Below are 18,049 nucleotides of genomic sequence, written 5' to 3'. Positions count from 1 at the left end.
TTCATATGTTCATAAATTTCCCCTAATTAGTAAAGCAAGACATGAAAACAAACATTAAAATTACGTTTTGTCATAAAAACAAATGTTGCTAAACTACTACATTAACATGCACTACACCAAAGTTTAGTTTTTAAACATTTTTTTTGTTGATGTACATTTAAACTTCATTGCTATTATTTAATTTTAATTTTACACCTCTGCTTTTGGCTTAAATCTAAATTGGTTCATTTGTCACATTTCTGAAAGACACACAGCTAATGTGTGTCACGTAGCGAAATGTTGACTGTAAGGGATTCAAACAGCCTCTTCTCCTTTAACAAAGACTTTTATTGTTCCGTCTCTTTTTCTCTCGAGTGGACAGAATGTCCGAGTGTTTCCCCTCGTTTCTGCCACTTCACTTCCTTTCACTTTGGCCGTGACACAAAACCAAGAGTTTGATGGTGGATTCAAAATAATCGTGAAAGCTTTTCTCAAATAAACAAGCAGGTGTGTCCTAATACAAATACGCAAATTTATTAATAAATTATGGAATTTTGGAAGCTGTTTAGAAACAAGAAGTAAATATTTGGTTTAAGCGTTTAAAAATGGTAATCCCGTTTAATCTTCCCATCTAGTTCTTTCATTTTTTTTTTTTTTTCAAATTTCTTTTAGCTTTTAAATAATACTTTTTAATTGTCCTGCAGTCAGATGGCTTGTTATCGTCTTCCTGGATGGAAAATGTTGATCATTAAATAATTGACTTTTATTTAAACAGAAAATCTTGTTGGTGACCAAAACTGTCATAACGAATTAGAAATGATTTTAAAGTTAAATTTCACAACTCAAATACCTGCTTTTTATTGACTTTTTTTTTCCATGCCTGGTAAAACTGTGTCATGCTTTTACAACAGATCACCTAGTGAGAGCTTTTAATTGGAGTGTGTGTTTTTGTGACTATGGGTGAAGATAGGATGTGTTATTGAAGTATCCTATACTCGAATAAAAAGATTCTCATCTTTAGAATGTTTATATATATATATTAATATATCCTCAAAAAGAAGAATAAGCATTTAAGGTTAAACATAAAATTCCTTCATGTAAAGCAAGTTGCTAAAATAAATCATGTAAAACCAGAACATTGTTTTTTGTTTTTTTTCATTTTTGTAGAGATGTTCTCTGATCCACAGGGCTGAGAAAAGATTCATTTAAAAAAATTTCTATTTAACAGAACATTTTGACACGGATCATTCTTAATAATATTTTTTCTTTTTTAGGATCAAGACTTTCAAATCATCACTTTCAGAGACATCATTCTAACAAGAATGCCTCTGATTTCCAAATGCCTTATAAAGAAAAAATCAAGAAGGAAGGTTTTAGTAAAACTTGTTAAAGAGAAGAGTGGATAGGTAGGATATACAGAACTGGTAAAATCTGATTCAAAATCTGCTGAAGAGTCAACCTAGCTACTGTTGGGCTAAGGCACCAGTCTGTTGCAGAGCCACACACTCACATTCACACCTATAGGGACAGTTTAGGGACACCAGTTAACCTATAAAGCATTTGTTTGGACAGAGGGAGGAACAGCCCAGAGGAAACCCACACATGCATGAGGAGAACTCCACACAGAAACGTCCCAGAAAGGGCCTTCTCGTTGTGAGGTGGGGGTGCTAACCACTACACCACAAGCACCTCTCAGATGTCACCCATAGGATCCTTACCCTAAAGCGGGTCGGCCATTCTGGCTGATGCTCAGTGAGAGTTTTGTTGAGGCCAATGATAGATCCACCCCTCTGCCATATATAAAACATGTATCTTTGCACAAAATGTGAAAAAAAAAATCAAAAGAGCTAACTTTAAGAATTGTTGAAAATACTGTACATACATTTTCTTTGGGTGTCAAGGTCAACTTTTTACACGGGAGTCAATGGGAAAGTTCTCCCTTTGACCAGCCTCTAGTGGTCATTTGAGGTACTGCACCACTTGTCAGTTCCATTTCAGCCTCAAACTTAGGAATGAAGGTGTTTGATGTAAGTAAAGTTTTAGCTGTCGTACAGTCTTTTGTATGATTGTCTCTCTGAAGTTTTAAGTAAGCCTTTCTCTGTGTCAGAATATTTAAAGCCTGGTCCAACTGGTTCCTCAAAATATGAGCAACGTCTTGAGCCAGTGGATTTAAAAACTGCCTTTTATGATCGCGTGTGTCGTTTTCTTCCAGTTTTGAGCTGGAGCTCCACACAAACAATCCCCCTGGTACTTAAAGAATTTGTTAAGCATTGGTTATGTTCACAACCAGAGCCTTGCTCTCACCAGTCAGAGCTTGTAACATCAAGAGGGAGCGGATTTGGATGGTTTAGCCTGGTTTTTGAAGGCCACAAGTGAGACAAAACAGCTGAATTAAGGCACTTAAAAGATTTTTTTACTGTAAAATTTCAAAGAAACTAATAATAGAGTAGAGTTATCTTGTTAAATGTCATAGTAACATTGCATTAAATCTTTGGGAATTATCCCTTAATCTTTCAAAAACTATATACAGTATGATTAAAGCAAATTACAAGTTAAAGGAACATTTACTAAATGCATCTTATTTTAAGTTTTCTTTGAAATATGATGCCCACAATTTCCTCCCCAGTAAAAAAAAAAAAAAAATCTTTGAACATCTGTTAAAGACCCACTCCGATAGAAATGGTGGTTTGGGTGGGTTTTTCTGAAGATGGAAAATGCATTTCTGAGTATTTCTTTATTTAAATAATTCTGAATCAGGTGGAAGAAATGCCCTTGGAAAAAGGAAAAAGTTTTTAGTTGCGGAGAAGCTATAATTGGTGGGCCAAACTATCATACAAGCAGATCCATGTACGTTGTTGTTTTTCATCTGGCTCAAAACTGCACGGCTGGATCGCTCCGATATTGCTCGCCATGTTTGTTTGCACCGGTAATGTTGGGTTGGGGGGTCTGTAAGCTAGTGGGAGAGCACGTCAGCAGAGAGATAATGGGAAGATGGGGTGGGGTTACTTCGCATCATCAGTCCCGTCCACAACTCAGAGGTGCATTTTTAATGAACTCCTGCCGCTCTGCAGAAACTATGTCCTAGAAAACAACACAGGTTTTTTGGAGGGGGGCTAAATAATCGCTGGGAACGCTTTTAAAATATAATGATCAGAGCGGGTCTTTAAATAGTTTTGATCAAAATGGGATTTAAACAAAGTTATTTGTGATTATATCTTTGTCTAACTTGTCCTTTTACTGTATCACAAACGATCTGTAGATCATCAGTTGTTACCCATTACTGCCAGGTTTACGGTGCACTAACAAGTGAATTTCCCAGCAAAATTTCAGAAAGATCAATAATTACTTCCTAGTTTTAAATGGCTAATCTCAGTCTTTGGCTCATCAGATATAAATTAATAATGTGGAAAATTTCCGCCATCCTCCTACCCCCCCCCCCATAGTCTTTAACGTTTCTGCAAAACCTTTTCAAATGAGTCAAATAAATCATCAGTGAATAAAATGTTCCTTTGAGCTGTGTGTGGGTGATTTATAGGACTCTGTGAGGGTGTGTTCACACAGGCATATTGAGATGTGAACGACGACCGGATTACTGTGCCTTTTTTTCTCTGCTTGTGAGGAAAGCAGCTGTTCAGCAGCTGTGTGCACAAGTGTGAGAGAATGTGTGCGTCAGGCGATAAGGAGGGAGTGTTTGTTAGCGTGTGTGAGGGAACGACAGAGGAGCAGAGCTGTAATTTATGCCGCACCTCCGACCTCTCGACCGCCTGTCTCTGCTGAGGCTTGCTGACGTGAGAGAAGAGGCAACAGATCAGATCTTTAGCTCATGAGAGGAAAGAGGTGGGAGGGAAACAGTGTTAGTAAATGGAAAGACAACTTCATTAAAAAGACAACTTCAATAAAATAAGTTCCTTAATTTGGCCTACTATCTTTTATGAAGTATTTTAACCAAGAAAACTACTACAAACCCTTAACTTTATCCATTGATGTGCACTTTTTTGTCTTCTCTGTGCTGTTCACGTGCTCCTCCGATCCACACAAGAGGATCATCCTTGCTGTGTGAATGGGATTGAGGCTCAAAGTGCTGGGTAGGGGAAAGCACTAATGCAACAGCTTAATCAGGCTGAGGGGAACACACACACACACACACACACACACACACACACATACGCACACACAGACTCACCAGTCATCACAGGACTCTCCATCCAGGGACGTTTTCAGTGAGCAGCATTTGATCATTCAACAGAAAGAAAACAGAAGCAAATAAATTGTTTTTGGACAGGAAAAAGTGAGCAGGTGGGACATTTTGTGGTGATAAATAAATTTTTAAAAAATGCGTCTCCAATTTTTAACCTGAATTCAAAATTTTGCAGCACAAAAACAAGTTATGTGCAAATGTGCATAATCATTAAAAAAGCTGCCCCTACCCCAGTTTCAGAAAAAAATTAATAGATTTTTCTGTGCTTAAAAGCTGCACCATCAGGGCTAATTAAATAAAACGTTTTTATGTATGACGCTAAATTAATCTGACCTGTGTTTAATTAAATCGACAGTTTTGCTGTAATCTAATTTCCTTTAGTTAATCATCTTTTGTTTCTGTTTAGCTAATCTTTTGCTCAGTAAACCTTTTGCCTTCATGTGCTACAGATTTAGTTCCAGCAGATAATGTTGTAAACCAGTAACCGGTCAATTATGCCATATAAGGTTAAACGGAGTCAAATAAATATATTATGCCTTTTTTTTCTTACTTTTAATTAAAAGAAAAGTAGTAGGTTCATTGCTTTTTATTGTTGAAATGAACAGACTTTGAAAATTCCTTACGTCTTTGCTCTGCACCACCAATCTGATGATAAATACCTTGCCAGTGACCTAACATTTCACATGGGGATTTATCTTCCAGGAAAACATATTTGTGTGGCCCCAGCATGACAGCAAAGTTCCACACATGAGAATTTTCTGGAAAGTCCGCAAAGTCCACATCAGGTTTATGCATGGTTACTCAGATGAGAACAACAGCAAAAAAAAAACCCCATACAGATCAAAATCAATGTCTCTCTGTCTCCTGACTAGCAGGGGGGGTGCTGCTGCAGAATCCATGTGGGGATCCGCTCCATAGACGTCCATTGAGAAATAATCAGCTATTACTGAGTCTTTATATATATGTCAGAATAGCCATTCTTGCTCTGATACTTTTTCTAAACATCTTCTTGCTAATCTTAATTTTTTTAAGACCTTTTTCTGTATTGCAAGTTATTCAAGTTATAAACTGACCAATAAAAATATGTGGTCTCACGCTGAATGTTTGAAGCGTTTGATTGACAGATTCCCCTTAGCCCATTTTCAAATAGTAGAAATGTGACCTTCCAACAAGCTCAGTCTTGATATGCAAGAGTGGTTGCTATAGAAATAACGGACCGACTCGGACCAATCACTGCTTACGACTTACATTTCAGCATAACATAAGCATCTATATCGCCAAAAATGGTGACCAAATTATTTCATTTGGTTGATGCCACAAAAAGGCCATTTTCTGTGTGTGACATCATCCTCACTCAGTCCAGCTCTCATATAGAGCCAATGGTGATGACCACTCACTAACATGGTAGTCCTGTTTAAAGAGGCAGAGTGTGCTGGTTTTATTTTTGATTATTTTTTTATTCTTAGAGTAATGGAAGCAGAACCAGTTATCTGTGACAGACGCCGGCTTCAGCTTTTTTTCCAATAGAGGCAGATTCAGATCATTGTGATGGAGGCAGAGCTCCTCCTCCTCCTTTGGGAAGGAGGAGGAGCTAATTCGTTAAAAAAAAAAAAGCTCCTCTAGCATTTTTGAGGAACACAGGGCCATCTTTTTTCCCCCAGACTAATGGAGGAAGAGCCAGTTGTTTGTGATAGATACTGGTCCATCTTTCTTTGTGATGGAGGCGGCGCTCCTCGTTTGGGAAGGAGGAGGAGCTAATTCATAAAAATGGAGCTGACCGCGTGTGAGATAGGCCTACACATACAAACACACAAAGCTATGAATAAACAGGGTCATAAGCAGTTTATCACAAAAAAATGTTATATGAGTTATTGATTTTGTTTTGAGCTAGGACGAGTGTTTTATTACAATATTGTCTGAAGTTCCTCTCCTGCATAAACACATTCAGACCAATGTTGATACTAAACACCAGTAAGGGACAGAAACAATTTATGTTATTACAGTAAGCAAGAATGTTGCTGCTCTATAAGATCATGTGCAGTAGAAAACTGCCAGTGTCTGTATACGTCATTATTATGTTCACATATGCATAAACCAAATCATTTGGAACAATTTCATCCTGGTAATTTGATTTTCCTGACTCCAGGAAATAAATAAGTCTTTAGAAAATATTCCCCAGAAACCCGGTTTGCCAAATTATCCAGTTTGAATAAAAAACTAGTAATTATCACAAACATGTTAATAAATTCACCACCAAACAATATTTGCTGTGCTGTTTTTGGCTGCGAGTTAGAATTTTGTGTGAACAAATGAGCTTTTTGTGGCCACAATTTAGTGGACACAAATGAGCCTTTTGGATGCACACAGTAGTACTTTGTGCACACAAATTAGCGCTTTGTGCCCACTAAATAGACTTTTGTGGGCACAATTTAGTATTTTGTGTACACAAAATGTACATTTGTATATGAAATGCTAATAAAATGCTCATTTGTGCGTACAAAATGCACAAATTATCAAATTACAAGAACAATGTGTATGAATTCAGGGATCTGAGTTTATCATTCTGGTTAATGGTAATGCTGATGCTCAGATGCAAACTCCATGGAAAAACATAAAGCAGTCAGGAAGGCAACCAGGCCTAGAGTGTATCATAGAGAAGAGTCTGAAAGGGAGAGCTCACTTTAATTAAGAAGAATTTATAAAATTGTAAAAGAATGGAGTAAAAAAAACAGGAAACTAAGACTAGAATAGACTTAGGTTAACAGGGAGGATTGGAAAGAGTCTGCCTGATCTGTTGATTCGGTTTCTGCTGTGATATTTAGATGGGAGGGCTGGAATGTAAAGAATGGATCCATCCTGCCTTGTATCAACAAGCACGCCCCACTCATGTTGGTCTTCATCAGATATCCTTTAGCCTCAACTGTTGCCATGTGACTAGTTACCTTCATATCAGCGTCAACGGTTTTCCCTAATGTAGCCAAAGAGAACAGTGAACCAAAATATAGAGTACTAACACACTACTGATTTGGGTCTTTATTTACAGTAACAAAAATAAAGAAAATGCACATTTACCTTATTCATGTGATGAAGGGCTTTACACAAACACTTAACAACTTAGACCAGATTAAATTTGTTTATTTGGAACCCTCCAAATCACATGTGGACTTTTTTTCCCCCAGTTCACAAAATATTTACAAAAAAAGACAATTTTTTTTCTTTCCGTTTGCTGTTTTAACATGTCGTCACAAGATGACAAAGTGTTGCTTCCACCCCTCGCTTCAGTCTTGTTCCTTTAGAAAAAGTTCATGAAAAAAGTTCCTCCCGCCTGTTCATTTCGATCATCTCAAACAGTGATTCCCATTTCTTTTGAGTGCTTTTAATAAAAACTCTTCCTTGCATGCTTTCAGCAGCAATCAGGAAGCCAAGAGCTTGTGTGCTTAATGACAGGAAGTGACATCTTTGCCCTGCAGGAAGTACAATTACAGCATCCTCCAAATCCTCCAGATGCTTGATTGGTTTGCTTGTCCAGACTGTCACTGGAGAGGAGCGCGACGCCTACAGTTGTACCAAATAACACAAAGCCATTGTGATCGCTTAGCCGGAAACAGTCTTAAGGGTTTCTGTCCTTTTGTGGCAACAGGAAGGGGAGTGCCAGGAATGAGGGACAAATTCGGAAAAAACCCAGAGGGTTGGACTTGACTGACCCTTCCAGCTCTGCAGCTCTGGTGTGGGCCGGGATCGGAAGGAATCCACAAGCGGACTTTCCATGGAAGAGCGTCATGTGTTTAAGCAAGTAGGATCCATCCCTGAACTCAGCAATGGAAGAAGTGCCAAGATGACAAAAAGAAGAGACAAAAACAGGAACGCTGTCCATCTTTAACAAACGGTCAGAAATGAGGACGGAGAAAAAAAAAACAAGCTCTAACACAAGTCAAAGGCCTGCGTGTTAATTGAAGGGAGGTTAGAAACCTGCAACTGGAAAGTTCAACGTAGCACAGTAATTTGCTGCAATGCATTTTTTTCCTTTAGCCTCAGTGAGAAGACATGGAGCTTTGTTTAATAAGAGTTCATTTTCTATCAATTCATCAGCTACTCTAGAAAAAAAAACCAAACCAAATAAAAAGATGCGTCTCATCATCCGCTTCTTTTTATTATTTCCTGTTGAAGCGTAAAAAGCTGTGCCGAAACGCCAGAGCGAGGAGCCGGCAGCTCGGTTTCACCTATAGTTCACTACATGAAACACGGAAAACAAAGAAAACAAAGACTAAGAGACCAACCCTGCCCCGAATATGATAAACTATACACTTGGTAAGAGTTTAACTGTTAACTGGTGACGTAGTGCTTTGTAGAAGGCTGGCCGTACAGCCCATAGAAATCTGCATGTCTGTGCGTCTGTGAGGCGTCTATCCAGTCCCTCACTGCCAGGCCCTGCATAGAAGGACCTCCGGAGGCCAGGCCAGGGGGAGGGGGGTAATCCTGGGGGTTGACCCAGGCAAAGGAACCGGAGCGTGGGTAAGGGGGGTGGCTACGGTGGCCTGAAACAGAGGGAACTCCGGAGCAGAAGCAGTTATCCATGGTACACACCAAGATCTTGCGGCCGCCGTACTGCGGGAGGACCGCCTGCTGGGAGGAGTGCGAGGAGCTGCTGCCTCCAGGAGGAAAATGCGAGGAGCTGAAGACGGAGCCTGAATGGTGGTTGGTCAACGAACCGCTCCCGCTGCCCGTGCCACTGCTCTCGCTGATGTGAGGCGGGGCGCAGGGCGCGAGGGGCTGCGGGTTGCTGGACTGGCCTTCGCCAGAGGAGGAACCGGAGCCAAGGTAGGGCTGTTTGGCTAATGATGAGGAAGAAGATGAAGAAGAGGATGACAAGTCCTTAAAACCAGAAGCCACAGTTTTCCCAGCAGTCCCGGTTCCCTCAGGGAAGGCAGTGGAATGTTTCCGTTTCTCCGCTCCGGAGCTCGAACTCTGACCGCTGGGGAACGCGGGAACAGACTGCAGGAACGAGGAAGGTGGAGTGAGAGGAGCTGTGAGGGAGGAGAGAGGGGGAGAGTCAAACCAGGTGGGAGGAATTTTCTCCAAAAGCATTAGGATGACGGAAAATTTCAGTTCCTACCTTCAAGCGTTCTTTTCAAGCTCTTCTCTCTTTTGGAGATCTCTGATAGGAATAGTTTTGAATTTAAATTCCCCACCTTGTAAGGAGGGAGAGCGCTGCCCACACATGCCTGACACCTGCAAGATGGTGCCAGGAGACAAAATGCAAGTTAAATAACCTGCTTTGATGCAATGCATGTGCTTTACAGACAAAAAAAATAAATTTGTTCACCTGTCTGTGAGGATTTTGACCGGCTTGGTGTTCTTCATGAAGCTCAGCTCCTCTGCCTTGCTGAAAGCAGTGTGGATGGAGCTCAGAAGCTTCTGGGCTTCATGCCGCTGTTCTCCCAGGGCCAAAACCTGGGCCGCGTTCTCCTGACAAAAGCGAGCACGAGCCCGATCGAGGGCCTCCAAGGTGCGGCCCAGATCCTCCTCCAGGAGCTGGTTCATCCGCTGGTACTGCATGCGCACCTCCTCTTTCAGCTCACACACCCGGTCCTGACCACAAAGGAAACTGGACTGTAAAGGCACGGCGTGCGGAAAATCTGCAGCCGCCGAGAGAGCAAACGTTCAACACACCTCCACCACACACTTGTCCGAGTCCAGTTTGCAGAGCTGCTCCTCCATCTCCTGAACGCGCTCCTCCACACGCTCCTGCTGCCTCAGCAGGTTTTGCTGGAAAAGGAAAAAAAGAAAAGCAAAGGCGGATGTCAGATTTGGTGCCTTTCTGACCTGAGTCAGCCACCACGGCCCCCCTCCCCGAACCAGAGTTATTAGAATCTGAGAGCCATCTAATTTAGACTCCATCGAACACACAATCCCTGTGGGGGAGGATTGGGGGGGGGGGGTGCTGCCATAGCAACCAGCAGATATTTTGTGTTTGCATAAGTGAATGAGGACCAAAGTTGGGGGAGTTGAGGGCAGAGGCTGCAGATGGATGACTGGGCACAAAAGCTCTAGCATCTCTCCTCCGCACCCATTTCTAAAAACAACAGATTCCCAAAGTGGAGACACCTCTGGAGCTTTGGGAATGTTGTGGCAACAACATCCGTGATTTGTGAGATGACGGCATGTGGACGGCAGCAGGTGAAGCCGAGGATTCTCATCCGCCTCTGCTTTGTTCACAAGACCAACAACAAAAAAAAGAACCGATAAACAACTCTGTGAAATCCATATTCAGTTTTCCAGGACTGAAGGCCACAGACTCAGTTTTACTAATGATTTATGATGTAAATATTTAATGTGAAATTTGAATATTCCTCATGAACCATTTCATGCTCAGAAACACACAGATCAGATGGTGCAAAAGCAAAAACATCAGTAAGAGTCCAGAAGATTGTAAGTTCTGGTAAACATTGTTGGTTTTTAGAACACGTGTTGACCTGATTCTTTTTCTTTCACAACTTCTTAAAAAAAACATTTTAATAAACAGCATTTTAGACTACCCAAAACTGTTTTTCAGCTCATTATTTAAAGAGTCACTCCAATGAAAATTGTGTTTTTAACATGTTCCTGTGGCATTCAACAAAATTAGGATTAAAACTGCATTTTAAAGTGTTTCTTTGTTTAAAATGTTGTGAATGAGGAGCAGACGAAAAAATTAGGTCGATAAAAGCTTGCAGCAGTGATGTAGGTGATACAGTCGGCAGGCCACAAGCTCCCTGCTCCGCTCCATTCCGATGCATCCACATGAAGACAAATAGATCTGTGTACGTCTTTGTTTGCTTCGTCTGAGCCGGTATATCAAAAACTGTACGCTGGGTAGCTCCAATAATGCTCGCCATTTTTGATGCACCAGTAATGCTAAGCTGAGGGTGTGAGGGGCCGAAAGCTAGCGGGAGAGAGAGTAAACAAAGGGATGATGGTAAATGAGGGCAGGCTTACCCAGTGCCAACTGAGTAAGCCTGCAATCTCACAGCCACAACAAAACTCGATTCTAGATCAAATTGGACACTTGTGTGATATTTTTTTAATTACTTAAAATTATATCATAGCATATTTACAGTTACTTTAACTAGAGTGCTTAGAATACATTGTTTATAAAAAGTAGCTGTCCATACAATGTGTTTAATACATATGTTAGCATATTCATGTCACAGATGATATTTTTCTACTTGACTAAAAGAGAGCGGTTTTGTGTAATCTACACATTTATGTTATCTGGGAAGGAAAAACAATAGCGATTTAGATTGAACTTTTTGAATATATAAAACAATTTAAATACTATTAATACTATAATACTATACGTATTATCCAATTAAAGGAGCACATAATAGGTAAAATATATGCATATAATAGAAGTCAAATAATTACATTTTCAACATTGCCAAAAAAGGAAGAAACCAAATAAAAAGACACTGTAGGCTGATGTAAGATTATGCTTTCATTTTAAGATTATCCAAAATGTGTCCCTTCTGACAATGATACCTATAGCTGTCTTAATGGTGGTCAATAAAATATTTGTAATACATTCAAATGCAAAAAACATAGTTCCAGGCTACCAACACATTTGCTTTGTCTATAGTTTCAAAGCAAATGTCTAAAATAAAAAAAACAAAGTCTGGAACATGTGCAGCTGTATTGGAGTGTCACACACCCAATCCCCATCATCATTCCAGCATATGAATGATCAGTTGTTCTCCTCGGGCTTATGGCTTAATCGCATACCATCATCCAGTCATTCCAACAAGCAGCAACTGATTTTATCGTTAGCGATCAGCTGCTTTAAAGCCTGATCGGAATGGAAACCTGCCCACTCCTGGGCCCCAGCAGCACATGGTCTCTAGTCACTGCCCTAGATCTCCAGTGCACACAGTTGACATGGGTGTATCCAGGATGGTGACCTGGTTGTGCAGACTGACTGAACCAGACCCCGAGCAGAAGCTTGGGAGTGGTGTATGTGTGCGTGTGTGTGTGTGCTGTGGAGGGGGTGGGGGCTCTAAGCCTTGCAGCACAGATTGGTGCAACAGAGATACCTCTGGGGGAGGAAATTAGAGGAGAAAAGAGGGGAGGGGCCTCTATACCTGTCATTTCCCCACATAGTCTTTTCCATCAGGACAGGACATGAAGGCCAAGAGGAAGGTTGGTCCTTGCCGAGGGGGGCTGGTGGCCAATGTGAGGGGGTTGAATTTTGTCGGGGGTTTAAAGACATGAAGATGGGGTGAAGGCTGTAGGGGTGGTGTCTGTTCATGTATTGTAATCACATTCAGAAACGAGTGTGCATATTGTCAAATCACACCCAGCATAAATAGCAGGTAAAAAAAAAAGTACATTTTAAGGTGATGGTAGAGAACTTGCAGTAGTAAAAACTGCAAATGAAACATGTAATACAAAAAATAAACAATCCTTTTATTTATGTAAAACGTTTATTTTACTGCCAAAATAAAACCCGGTATATCTATTTTTATAACATAATTTATGTTATGAATGACTATAATAACTTATTTTTTACCATTTATACTTTCATTTATTTAAAATGTCCTCATTAGTTTTCTATATTATACTGATTTAAAAATAGGTTAAATTAATTTTACAATAATATTAACTTAGTAGTTTTTTAACCACCAGTAACATTATAAGAAAGTAAAATACAGCAACAGAAACGCAAAGAATCAATAAATGTTCAAACCAGAATGTCAATTTGCTCATTTTTGTCAAAACATAGAAGTAAATGAGGGCACATTTACTTTAATCTGAAGGCCTTTTACCATATTTTTTAAAGTACAAGCTGCGTTAATTTTCATAGTTTGGCCACTTGTTTGTGGCTAGAGGGCGCTGTAGGTGTGTGTATCAGTATTTGATACTGACAGCAAAGCAGAAGAAGAAGTGCTGAACCTGATTGTTCTCTTAAACTTTGATATTTTTGCCACAAGACATTATTATTATTGTTTTTTCTTTCCTTTCTTGGCCTAATATGGGACAGCAAATCGTCAAACTGGGTCCCAGAGAGGCATTTTTTGGGTCATACGACTTATACTCCGGCGCGACTTATACTACGGAAAATACGGGTAATTGCCAATTGAGGTCAATCAAAATAGATGCAACATTTCCAACCTCACAGGCATATTTTTACCTAATATCGAGTGGATGATGCTTTGCTAAAGGAATTTATCCTTATATAGTTATACAATAGGACGAAGCACTGCTGTCCATTTTAACCAAGTTTAACTTATCTAATGAGTATTTAAACCCACTTAGTGCTGGTCATATTTCAGTTCAAGAAGAGGTATGATTGGATGGGAAAACTAAGTCAGAATTAACTTTCAAATGGACTACCAAATATTTTTAGAAACTATAAAAAACATTTTATGTTGTCTTTGACGGTTCCAACATTCCTTCAAAACTCTATTCTAGATGGAGTGAAAACAGATAGAAAGAATGTGATGTAAAGATGACAACGCTGGTTACTAAGGCAGCAAATATTTCTTTCATGGTAGAACAGAAAAGCAACGTTCAGGGGTGTGATGGAGTCATGGGTGCTGATGGCAGCTGGAGCCATGAAATACTCATCACTCCAGCTGAATCACTCAATCTGAGTGTCTGCTTTCAACTAGATCCAGATGATGTTGGGTTTCTGGTCCTGTATGAGTTGTTCCAGTTCTGACATGGAGGTAATAACCTTATCTCTCCACAAGGAACAATTTTGTAATTGAACGTGGGCTTGAGGCCAACATTAGGAACCACAGCTCCTTTATTAGGTTTGGCCAATGTCTGATTATGCAACGGATGGCTACCGGTGCTGTGCAGCTGATGCACTCAAAATTAAATAGGAACTCAGGATTTCCATTTAAATTTCTGGTAATAAATGAGTCGCACAATGACGCTTCTTCCCCAGAAGACTAAGCTAACTCTGCAACAAAAATAAACATTTAAGATTGAGTCCTGTATGCATGAATACAGTGTATATTGATTTACCTTTGAATAAACTGCAGTTCAGCTTTCCACATGCTCAATTTCAGGTAACAAAACCTCAAACAGTCATTTGAACAACAGGTCTTCCAGTTCTTTGATGACGTAATATCAGACGACACTGCACTTTATTTTTAGGGTAAATTTGACGGTTTTATCTTATTTTGTGTTTTAAATGAAGGATTTGGGGTAAAGAAACCCATTTTCCACATGGCCTTGCATGTGTCCAAGGTTACTATTGAAGTATACATAGAGCTGAGTCATTCCTTTACCAGCAGGAAACACATCCTGCCATGTGATGGTTGACACCTAAAAAGAGGGTGTTGGGTGAACTAAATGAGTCAGTTAGCAGTGATGCATTCACTGTTCTCCTCAAAAGAAAAAAGGGGAAGAAAAAAAACACTGAGCAACGTCTGCTCCAACAGAACGATGAGCACCAAACCCCCAGGAAGAGGAGAGGTTTAAAAGAATTAAATAAAATTACCGGACAGTCTGGAGAAGCTAGTGACGAATCACTTTAAACCCCTCCACTTCTCCCCAACCACCTCCCTTCAATTGGCGATCCCTGAGCTCGGATGCACCTGTGCTGGGGAGATAAGGCCCTCTGAGGGCCCCTCATTGTTCTACACTCGACTGCATTGTTTGTCATTCCAACAAATGAGAATGGAGGCTGGAATGGACTGCAACGGAACACATGCAAGATACAGTCAAATACACTCGCAATGCAACAAATTACTGAAGCGAGGAAACTCCTTTTTTTTTTTAAATAAATACCCAATCGGAACCAGATTTGCTATAAAGAATTCATCTGATGTTTGCAAAATATGTGAAAGAAGCAGAAGCAAATATTTCCTTTGTTCTGTTTGTGTCTGAAAGCTACAGAGTGGATGAAAAAGCACCTCATTGACTCGATGTCATTACAGATGCACTAAAGGAGTGGTTATTGATTAGAAATGAACAAAAAATAATTTCAAATACAGCTGTAATATTTATTTTTCTGGTTAATGGTTGAGTTCACTGTAAGTCGATAAGTTTTTACATTTATAGTAAAAGTGTGTAGGTTTTCTCAAGATCCTTAATCGGGTTTCGAATGAACTTTTCCTTTCTATGACCCAAAGTCGATGGTTGGACTTGTTATCAGAGAGCAAGAACCAATAAATATTCAGATTATGACTTGAGGAGAATGTTTTGAGAGCTTGAACCGATGGATTTTGGTCACTTATATATCAATCATTTATTCTGCCCCCTATATTGGTTACGTGTGGCGTGTTCTTACTCTGATGTCGTTGCGTCGCAGCTCCACGTCGCTGACCGCGTGGCCGTGGCTGGGGTGGCAACGGGCGAAGCAGCAGTACTGACAAACCGCCGTCTGCTCGGCCTCGCAGTGGTAGAGTCTGTACTCGTCGTGCTGCGGGCAGGTCCAGGCCTTCACCGCCTCCGCCTCTACCAACAGGTGCCCTAGAGCAGAGCACGGCTGCTGCAGGTGTGTCTGGACATGGGATTGGCAGCATGGGGCGTTGCAGCGTAGGCACACCTTCACCGCAGGCAGCGGGGGACCCCGGCGGCAAAGGATGCACTGCAGGGCTGGTGTGGTGGCCTTTTCCACGCTCAGGGCGTTGTACTTTTCAACAATGTTGGACAGTTTGTGGTTTTTCTCCAGGCTGGGCTTCTGTGTGTAAGCATGATTGCACTCGGGGCAGCGGGCCAGCGTGGAGTCTTTGGCCCAGGCCTCGCTGATGCAGCCCCTGCAGAAGTTGTGCTTGCAGGGCAGCTGGATGGGATCCGAGAACACGTGCAGACAGATGGGACAGATGAGCTCCTCCTCAAAACAGTTCCTCCACGTCTCAGCCATGTCGGAGGCCATCATGGTGGAGGCAGGCATACAATTAAGAGCTCCCCACTTGTTCCAGACCTCTGAAGCGAAATCTGACACTGTTTCACAATGACTTGTGACTTAAAAAAAAAGGTTCCAAAACGCGATGCAAGTCCTGAAAGTTCAGTCTTTATGCGCCAACCCTTGGGGGCAGCGTAGATGAGTCTCCCTGATAGGTGATTAATATTGCTTATCAATGCAGCATGAAGGCAAATTCCAGTAAACCCTAAAGGGAGGATTCAGGGAAGGATGACAACACCTAGTGCTCTCAACACATGAAAACAGAAAGTGACGTTATGCAGATTCAGGAAACGGTACTTTCCTTGCCTCTACATCCAACTCAAACACGATTTCTGCGTTTAGGGGCCAAAAACCTGCCTGCTACAGGTAAACCATAGAACCCAAAGAAGGCACACGAGTAATCCGCTGTCCCCACGACCACATTCAGCCTCCAGATGAATGTATTTCAGTCCGGCACGTGAAGGGACGTCTGGTGCGTTCAACCCTTACCTTTGAGCTCGCCTCCCACTTAAACGGCGGATTATGATTGACTGAGAACCAATTCAGACCAACAAACGAAGCATGAAAGACACGGGAAAGGCCTGCTGGAACCCACACCCTGATTACTATTCAACACAATTCCCCCAAAATAAACTAAACGGAAACATCGGGACGTCAAGGACGGCTTATTTCCTCAAAAACAGAAGACAAAAAAAAAAGAAATCACTCCGCAGCTCAACGCTTTTGTCCGCGGAATCATAAATAAATATCAGAGGAGCCTCTAGCCGTGATTTAATTATACATACAGTCGGTGAAGGGTCGGTAGCTGAGCAGAAATGCTGATGTGCGGCTCTTATCTATGAAAACCGAGGGTACCTTTAACCGCACGCAGAAGCGACGTTTCTGTTTGAAGAAAAACGCCTGCGATGTGGCACAGCTCGCATTTCTCCACACAAGGCCCCGGCTCTCCTGCCGGGGGTTTGCTGTCGAAAACAAAGGCTTTACAGTCCCCGCCAAACCGAAAATCAGACCCGAGCCGCCGCTCCGAGGCTGTTTACTGCATAGTTAATCGTTTTAATGGTCCAGTCCGGCTCCTGCGCACAAAACAAAGGGGTTTTAGGATCCGCAGGAATGTTGGCTGCTGTGTTGCGGAGCCGCTGACTTCTCTCCCCCTCCTCCTCCGAGACATCTATCAAATATCTCCTCAAACAAAGATCGTTAATTCGCAAAAACCTCCCGCTGCGTTTTGACTTCGGCGTCCACTTTTCTTTCCCACCACCAACCTTCAACCAACAACATATTTATCTACTTCCTTATCTCGATTAAATCGCGTAAATTGCCTCAGACGTCACCTCACCATTTTTTCGCGAAGCACAGGTACACGCTAACGCCACGGGGAGACCGTATTCAGACGAGGACGGTCGATTCTGGCATTAGCTATAAGCATAATTTTCAGAGTCCGCCATATATTTCACTCATAAAAAAATACAAAAATATACCGTCCAAATCTTAAAGGGGACGTCGCGGTTCTGCCCTTGTTTAGGGCTAGCTGTCATCAGCCATCTTGCAAATCCTCATTTTAAAAAACGAAATATTCCGAAAGGGGTTTTTACGGAGATGTTTGTCGGTGTCGAACTACACACATTCATAACATAGGCGCAAAAAACCCCGTTCTAAAAATATATATGAAAGTTCGTATTCCTTTTTCGGTACTAAAAGTAAGCAGAAATCGCCTGGACAGGGGAGTATTCTGTGGCCTCGAGCATCCAGTGTGAGGCGTTTCCGTGGTTCTTAAAAATCCAACACGGTTGTGAATAATAATGCGTTTTCTCCCCTCCTTTTTCCGCCTCTGTCGGCTAGGCAGGAGACAGAAAGGAGGAATGCAGGCGAAGGAGCCGAGATGCGTCGAAAAGCGGCAGTACGACCAACTTCCGGATGGGATTTTCAAAATAAAACGCATGCAAATGCCACATCCTTGTGAGAAAATGTTTGCCCCGTCC

At 41.4% G+C, this 18,049-nt stretch overlaps 1 protein-coding gene across 1 annotated transcript; it reads right to left on the bottom strand.

Annotated features, from left to right (window-relative positions):
* Nucleotides 1–7,195: 7,195 nt before the first annotated feature.
* Nucleotides 7,196–18,004, bottom strand: trim8b (tripartite motif containing 8b). The gene is made up of 5 exons (XM_004080475.5): nt 15,453–18,004; nt 9,848–9,943; nt 9,501–9,766; nt 9,291–9,406; nt 7,196–9,201 (listed from the first exon to the last, which is right to left on the bottom strand). Exons 1-5 carry the CDS (start codon nt 16,056–16,058, stop codon nt 8,501–8,503), a joined length of 1,785 nt encoding a protein of 594 aa, XP_004080523.2. The 5' UTR covers nt 16,059–18,004; the 3' UTR covers nt 7,196–8,500.
* Between the last annotated feature and the right edge of the window lie 45 nt (nt 18,005–18,049).

Source organism: Oryzias latipes, chromosome 19 (genome assembly GCF_053564925.1).
Source record: "Oryzias latipes strain Hd-rR chromosome 19, Olatipes_Hd-rR_3.1".
NCBI lineage: Eukaryota > Metazoa > Chordata > Actinopteri > Beloniformes > Adrianichthyidae > Oryzias > Oryzias latipes.
Note: the sequence above shows the minus strand (reverse complement) of the source record. Positions and strands in the feature narration are given on the sequence as shown.